The sequence below is a fragment of the Rhinatrema bivittatum genome, chromosome 8, assembly GCF_901001135.1.
Source record: "Rhinatrema bivittatum chromosome 8, aRhiBiv1.1, whole genome shotgun sequence".
In the NCBI taxonomy this organism is placed as follows: Eukaryota; Metazoa; Chordata; class Amphibia; order Gymnophiona; family Rhinatrematidae; genus Rhinatrema; species Rhinatrema bivittatum.
The window spans coordinates 269,852,099-269,860,762 of NC_042622.1; the positions used below are offsets into that span (position 1 = coordinate 269,852,099).

At 45.6% G+C, this 8,664-nt stretch overlaps 2 gene segments (V, D, J or C); both read right to left on the bottom strand.

Annotated features, from left to right (window-relative positions):
- The window catches only part of LOC115097635, a 29,526-nt gene extending 26,628 nt beyond the window's left edge, over positions 1-2,898 (bottom strand). Inside the window, 1 exon segment of the V gene segment in view lies at positions 2,826-2,898. Coding sequence covers positions 2,826-2,898 — 73 coding nt within the window.
- Positions 2,899-6,215: 3,317 nt separating this feature from the next.
- LOC115097636 lies at positions 6,216-6,759 on the bottom strand. The segment is given in 2 exon segments: positions 6,216-6,577; positions 6,671-6,759. Coding segments are annotated over 2 exon segments (411 nt in total).
- Between the last annotated feature and the right edge of the window lie 1,905 nt (positions 6,760-8,664).

Genomic DNA, 8,664 nt, shown 5'->3' on the forward strand with positions numbered 1-8,664 from the left:
CCAGCCTTCTTCCATCACCCTTACTCTCTCTTTTAATTGTTCTAGTGTTTCTTCCATTCTCTGTTTCTCTTGTAAGTATTATTACGTATAATAGAAGTCTTCTTCGAATCCTGCCAACTACGCCAAATATGTAAACCGCCTCTCTCATGGGGTAAGAAGACCGTCGTGGCTCGTATTGATGTAAATTATATTAAGAATGTAGTCGTTTTAATTAGGCAGCAAAGTTTTAGATGTTACCCATGAGAGAGTATAGTACAAAGCCTTCCTCCCAACTAGGTCACCTTTAGGAATGGGGTGTATAGGGATTCGAATAACTATCACCCACCCAGTAATGTCTCTTGCCGGTAAAGAGGGGAGGCAAGGATAAATAGTACAATATTGTATTTTTTTACATTGTATTTTTTTTATTTTATTTAAAACACTAAAGAAAATATGCTGTTTCTTTATAACAGTTTAAACAACAACTTCCTCAAATAACCTTAATACATTTCTCTTCTATTTCCTACAGAAGGTATAATCTATAACTAAACAAGAAATTACAAATAAATAATTATTCAAGTATCCAGTTGCTTCTATCTTGCCCACTTATCAGATAAGTGTTACCCTTTCATTCTCTCTTTTAACTCTGTACTAAAGTTAATACTACATATATTGTTTCTTTTGACTAAAAAGAATTGATTCTCTGTATTTCCTTTTTATTCTAAGTCCAGTATTCTTATTTCTTTCCTTGTCATTCAGGTAAGTGTTATTCTTTCAACATAGTCTTTTCTTTTCTTTCTTTATCTCAGGTTTTATTCTTTCGCTGTATTTTCCTGAGTTTTATCTTTAGAAACACACTGTTGATGTTTATAAGTGCTCAGGCCTGGCTCAAGTACAAAAGTGTTCTTTAGGTATGAAAACTTATCTGTTTCTTCATCTGCTGGTGCTGGCCAGATTTCTTTTCTTTACTTCTTCTTCTTCTTTTTCTTCTTCTTCCTACTAACTTATTCTTTAAATGAAATCAACAAAAGAAACTTTCTCCCTAAAACCGCTCCAGATCTTCCGTAAGCTGGTCAGTGTGTTCCCTCAATGTGGATGTATTTGCAGCTTATTGTTACTTGTTCATCTAGCTAGTGTAAACCAAAAGATAATTACAATGGGCCTAATTTTCCAATATCGCACAGTATCGCATGCAATACCAAAAAGGGGTGTTACCTTATGCTAATAAGCATTTGTATTGCGATAAATAGCTATGCAACATGCTCTTAGCACAAATCACACTATTAACCCAATTTGGGCTACATTGCAAGTATATATCGCAGTTCACAATGTTTCCAGACAGCGCGTGAGAGAGAGAGAGAGAGAGAGAGAGAGAGAGAGAGAGAGAGAGAGAGAGAGAGAGAGAGAGAGAGAGAGAGAGAGAGAGAGAGAGAGAGAGAGAGAGAGAGACTTGCTATAGTGTCTCTTCCCTAGACAGGTATTTGTATCCCTATGAGAGGCCCACCTAGTAACTCGAGGTGGGGATTAGGTATTAGTGTAGGGGGTTGGGGGCCACTTTCACATTCAACATGAGACGTATGAACAGAACAGTGGTCTCTTGAGAATTTTTGATGGCCTTCGGAGTGAGGAAACTCACACCAAGATGAGATTTGGTGGTGGAGATGAGTCTGGTGGATTTTATGGAAGGAGGAATAAGAGTTCCATGGAGAGAGGAGCGGGTGGGTCTTGTGGAGGTACGAGGGAGGAAAGGTGGGTTTAGCCAGTTGTAATGTTCGTTAGTAATACTTTTGTGGATGAGGGTAAGGGTCTTGTATATAATTCGTGAGTGAATGGGAAGCCAGTGGAGATTGATGAGGGTGGGAGTAATGTGGTCTTTCTTATTGACATTAGTGAGGATGCGTGCAGTAGCGTTTTGAAGGAGTTGTAGAGGTTTGATGTGGGTAGCAGGGAGTCCAAGTAGGAGTGCGTTACAGTAATCAATTTTTGAAAAAATTATAGATTGGAGTACTGTGCGGGAATCAGAGAAATAGAGAAGGGGATTACCATATACAACTATAAGACCACTCCAAATATTACAAAACTCTGCCGCAAGAATACTTACAGGTAAAAGGAATTACACTGGCTACCCATAGAACATAGAATACAATACAAAGTCCTATACACAATACATAAATTAATTAATGACGAAAAAGCGGAGTGGCTGAACACAGCACTGCATGTACATGTCCCACAGAGAAATCTTAGATCAGCTAACAAAGCCCTCCTAACCGTCCCTTCTGTTAGGACAGCAAGACTTACCCAAGTCAGAGAACGGGCTTTATGCTTATCAGGACCCATTCTATGGAACACTATGCCCCTTGAGATCAGATTACAGAGAAATTTCAAACTTTTCAAAAAAAGTTTAAAAACCTGGCTTTTTAAAGAGAACAGAGAATAGGAAAGTAATTAAAGCAGGCATCAGAACACCAGCACACAGCACTTAATTCAATTTGTGCAGAGTTGTTGTTTTATTTTCACCACTAACATTAGATAATATACAGTACAAAAGAGTTTTACATGTAAATTAAGACTGTAACATGTATAAAAGGACAAGATTTTTGACATTCATCAAATAGTCTCTTTTTGATGTGATGGATTCAGAAGTGTAAATCCTTACCTTGTGTACATAAGTCCCAACCACAGTTTTGAAAATTTACCCAATAAATAGAAATAAGATGCAGAAAATAGCAAGGAGGTCAATATTCAGAAGCCATTTAGATGGTTAACTCACAAGTTAGCCGTATAAATGGCTAATGCAGCATATTCAGCCACTTATCCAGTTAAATTATGGCTGAAAATCTACTTACCCAGTGACAGAGCCATAGTGGGCTTATGGCCAATATAGCCACGGCCATACGCACAGCTACCAAAAGGCGCCATAGCGCCACCACCATGAGGGTCCTCAGTAAATGGAAAAGCAGAGCATCCCACTAACAACACCGATGATTCTGGCGGAGCCGCACTGCTTTTCCACTCATAGGTGTTGGAATGGGGGTGCAGCCCAAAACGGAAGAAGCCTCATTGGTGTCAGTGGGACGATGCATGATTTCTTGAACACTGCTCACCCCCGCGGGGTACTACCGCGATCCCCTCAGTCACCTCCCTGCTCCTGAAGAATGGAAGGACTGCGGACTTGCAGCGTGGCTGCTTCCTCCACCTGATGATGTCATTCAGGAACCAGTAGACGGGAAGGAGGAAGCAGCCCGTGCTGCAAGTCTGCGATCCCTCCATTCTTCAGGAGCAGGGAGGTGACTGAGGGGATCGTGGTAGCACCCCGCAGGGGTGAGCAGCATTAAGGAAATCATGCACCTGCCACCTGCAGTGAGTGAGGGGATTGTGGGTGGGGAGGGCCCTGTTGAGCAAGACTGCTGGGGAGTGGGTTTCTGGGATGGGAGAGGCATCTGTAAAGCAAGACTGCTGAGGAGTGGGGGGTGGGTGGGGAGAGGGGGCGGGAGATTAAGATTTCTGGCAGCGGCGGATTCCCGAGGAAGACTGGCCCGGGGTTTCGCCGCCCAGGCCGGCCTAGGACACATCACGTGGGCTGCCGAGCTCGGCTCCGTCACAGCCGCATGCGCCAGACCACGTGACTGGAGTGACCGGCCCACCGGGGGATGCCCGATCCCCGATAGGCCAATCCGCCCCTGATTCCTGGGGAGTAGGGTGTCTTGAGAGGAGAGGGGACCAAGAGTGCTGGGGAGTGGGGGGGAAGGGGAGCAAGACTGTCTGGAAGAGTGAGAGAGCGAGCATGCATGTGGGAGACAGAGAGAGCAGGAGTGTATGTGTGTAGGGGAGAGAGAGAAAGCATGCATGTGTGCATTTATGTGGGAGAGAGAGAGAGTAGATTGACCCCACTTCCTCTCTGCCTGCTAATCCATGACATTTTTAGGATTTCTGGAAATCAAAGGTTTCCAGATATGGATAGCGGGCAATTTTTTAAAATCCTTATTAATTCTAAGCCGCACATTTTACTTTCAGAAATTAGCGCCGACCCAAAGGTAGGCGCTAGTTTCTGCTGGCACCGGGAAAGTGCACAGAAAAGCAGTAAAAACTGCTTTTCTGTGCACCCTCTGACTTAATATCATGGCGATATTAAGTCGAAGGTCCCGAAGAGTAAAAAAAGTTAAAAAAGAAAAAAAAATTGGAAGTCGGCCGGCGGCTGACGGGTCGAAAACCGGACGCTCAATTTTGCCGGTGTCCGGTTTCCGAGCCTGTGGCTGTCAGTGGGCTCGAGAACCGATGCCGGCAAAATTGAGCGTCAGCTGTCAAACCCGCTGAAGGCCGCCGTTCCTGTCAAAAAGGAGGCACTAGGGATGCGCTAGTGTCACAAGCGCCTCCTTTAGCCCGTTTTTACCGCCGGGCCTAATTTAAATACTGAATTGCGCGCACCGGCAGGCGAATAAAGCAGAGAATTATTAGGAAAGCAATGGAGAATAAAGCAGAGAATGTCATAATGCCTCTGCATCATAAGAACATAAGAAATTGCCATGCTGGGTCAAACCAAGTGTCCATCAAGCCCGCGGACTTTACTGAATTGGCCTGATAGTTGGTTAGTTAGGTTTTTTTTAGTTATCAAGCTATATGCAGCCAGATAACTTTAGGCTGGAATATTCAGCAGGAGTCAGTAACCCAGGCTATGCAGTGAGGGTGAGATACAGACAGAGCCTGGAGCCAGTGACCCAGATTATGCACAGGAGTCAGTAACCCAGGCTGTGCAGTGAGGGTGAGATACAGACAGAGCCTGGGGCCAGTGACCCAGATTATGCACAGGAGTCAGTAACCCCGACCGTGCAGTGAGGGTGAGATACAGACAGAGCCTGGGGCCAGTGACCCAGATTATGCACAGGAGTCAGTAACCCAGACTGTGCAGTGAGAGTTAGATACAGACAGAGCCTGGGGCCAGTGACCCAGATTATGCACAGGAGTCAGTAACCCAGACTGTGCAGTGAGAGTTAGATACAGAGAGAGCCTGGGGCCAGTGACCCAGATTATGCACAGGAGTCAGTAACCCAGACTGTTCAGTGAGGATGAGATACAGACAGAGCCTGGGGCCAGTGACCCAGATTATGCACAGGAGTCAGTAACCCAGACTGTGCAGTGAGAGTTAGATACAGACAGAGCCTGGGGCCAGTGACCCAGATTATGCACAGGAGTCAGTAACCCAGACTGTTCAGTGAGGATGAGATACAGACAGAGCCTGGGGCCAGTGACCCAGATTATGCACAGGAGTCAGTAACCCAGGCTGTGCAGTGAGGGTGAGATACAGACAGAGCCTGGGGCCAGTGACTCAGATTATGCACAGGAGTCAGTAACCCAGACTGTGCAGTGAGGGTGAGATACAGACAGAGCCTGGGGCCAGTGACCCAGATTATGCACAGGAGTCAGTAACCCAGACTGTGCAGGGAGGGTGAGATACAGACAGAGCCTGGGGCCAGTGACCCAGATTATGCACAGGAATCAGTAACCCAGACTGTGCAGTGAGGGTGAGATACAGACAGAACCTGGGGCCAGTGATCCAGATTATGCACAGGAGCCAGTAACCCAGGCTGTGCAGTGAGGGTGAGATACAGACAGAGCCTGGGGCCAGTGACCCAGATTATGCACAGGAGTCAGTAACCCAGACTGTGCAGTGAGGGTGAGATACAGACAGAGCCTGGGGCCAGTGACCCAGATTATGCACAGGAATCAGTAACCCAGACTGTGCAGTGAGGGTGAGATACAGACAGAACCTGGGGCCAGTGATCCAGATTATGCACAGGAGCCAGTAACCCAGGCTGTGCAGTGAGGGTGAGATACAGACAGAGCCTGGGGCCAGTGACCCAGATTATACACAGGAGTCAGTAACCCAGACTGTGCAGTGAGGGTGAGACACAGACAGAGCCTGGGGCCAGTGACACAGATTATACACAGGAGTCAGTAACCCAGACTGTGCAGTCAGGGTGAGACACAGACAGAGCCTGGGGCCAGTGCCCCAGATTATGCACAGGAGTCAGTAACCCAGGCTGTGCAATGAGGGTGAGATACAGACAGAGCCTGGGGCCAGTGATCCAGATTACGCACAGGAGTCAGTAACCCAGGCTGTGCAGTGAGGGTGAGATACAGACAGAGCCTGGGGCCAGTGATCCAGATTATGCACAGGAGTCAGTAACCCAGGCTGTGCACCTGCTCTGTGCTCTTCCTCTTTGTGTGACAGTGACAGATCAGTCTGGGTTTTTGTCAGGTGCTTTATCACAGTGGTATCCTGGGGGACTGTTATACCATTTATAACAGTAATAGAGAGCGGTGTCTGTAACTTCTGCATTCTTTATGAGGAGCTGATACTCCATCCCAGCGCTGTTCACAGAGGCTGAGAAATGGGCTGAGGATATTCCCGGCCCATACTTTGGTGCTGTCCAGGAGTGATGGTGAGATAGGAGAAGCTTCGGTGCCTCTCCTGGGATCTGGCTCAGGAAGAGTGTAGCACTTCCATCCTTTACTCCAACATCACAGGTAAAAGTTGCACTTTGTCCGAGGCTCACAGAGAGAACAGCAGGCGACAGCACAGGAGTCTGAGACTGAACAGCTTGAAAACAGAACAGAAAGAATTGTTAAATTAATATTTGCACCATGGTTATTATGAGTATTTCAGCTGATAAATATCGAGTGCCTTACATACCTGCAATGCAGAGCAGGACAGAGAATAACAAGGTCTGGGGCAGCCTCATTGTGAGGGTGAAGTTCTCCTACTCCCAGCTCTGATCTGTGCTGTAACCTGAAGGCAGACACTTGGTGGGAGCTTAAATACCAGAAACGGGGAGACCCCTGGGGGGTGTACATGCAAATTGCAGATCACTATTAGTATTGTTACAACCAGGATTATTTGTATCTGCTCTATCCAACCAGGATTACGCATGCACACATGTAAATCACTATTACATACGGTAGCACTAAAACCAATGTTACAGAGGCAAATATTCAATATTATATTTGCAAATAAGTAAATCATTATTAATAATGACATCCCCAGGATTACATATATATATATATATGGAAATAAAAGTTAACAAACAAAAAAGATAATAGGTGAAATCTTTTTTGTATTGGACTAACAATATACTTCTTGATTAGTTTTCGGGAGATAACAAAAGCTGACATTTGCCAGGAAACACAAGTGAGTGATAAATGAAGTGTTGGACTGATTAGAAGGAGACAGGCACTGGAATTTAGTGAGTTAAACAGCCCTGGTCTCTCTGGAGTCCTTTCTTGTCAGTTCTGAAGTGTCTGATTAGTTTAACTTCATGTATCTTACATTCATGGATTGTTTTTTAATGTACCTTTTAATATCTTGCTCATAAGGTCTTTGATGCAGTGGCTTGGGCTGTACCTTGGCATGAACGGAGTCAGGAGAACACCCAACAAGATAAACGCAGGTCAGAGACCAAACACAGTACAATGGATTTCTACAACTCTACCTTAATAATGGCAGATGAAATTTAATGTGGATAAGTGCAAGGTGATGCATATAGGGAAAAGTAACCCATGCTATAGTTACACAATGTTAGGTTCCATATTAGGTGCTACAACCCAAGAAAGAGATCTAAGAACATAAGAAAATGCCATACTGGGTCAGACCAAGGGTCCATCAAGCCCAGCATCCTGTTTCCAACAGTGGCCAATCCAGGCCATAAGAACCTGGCAAGAACCCAAAAAACTAAGTCTATTCCATGTAACCATTGCTAATGGCAGTGGCTATTCTCTAAGTGAACTTAATAGCAGGTAATGGACTTCTCCTCCAAGAACTTATCCAGTCCTTTTTTAAACCCAGCTATATTAACTGCACTAACCACATCCTCTGGCAACAAATTCCAGAGTTTAATTGTGCGTTGAGTAAAAAAGAACTTTCTCCGATTAGTTTTAAATGTGCCCCATGCTAACTTCATGGAGTGCCCCCTAGTCTTTCTACTATCCGAAAGAGTAAATAACCGATTCACATCTACCCATTCTAGACCTCTCATGATTTTAAACACCTCTATCATATCCCCCCTCAGCCGTCTCTTCTCCAAGCTGAAAAGTCCTAACCTCTTTAGTCTTGCTTTGCTAGGCCAAGGCTCCTGCCTTCGGTTTAAATGCCTAGATCTCCAGGCACAGTTCAAGGCTTTTATCTCCGGTTTAAATCCCTAAATCTCCAGGCACAGTTCAAGGCTTTCATCTCCTGTTTAAACCTTTAAATCTCCAGGCACAGTTCAAGGCTTTTATCGCCGGTTTAAACCCTTAAATCTCCAGGCACAGTTCAAGGCTTTTATCTCCGGTTTAAACCCCTAAATCTCCAGGCACAGTTCAAGGCTTTTATCGCCGGTTTAAACCCCTAAATCTCCAGGCACAGTTCAAGGCTTTTATCTCCGGTTTAAACCCCTAAATCTCCAGGCACAGTTCAAGGCTTTTATCTCCGGTTTAAACCCCTAAATCTCCAGGCACAGTTGTTGTGTCCATAGGTGCCCAACGCCCTCTCTCTGTCCTCCTTACTTCTCTGGTGCCTCCCTCTCTGTCCGTGGGAAGACTGGCTACTGCGGCGTTCTCCTGCCACTTGTCCTCGGGTGCTCCCGGACCGGCTCGATGCTGCAAATGCCATGTTTGCTGGAGGCCTAGGGGTGTGCGCACAGCGCGGCCCCG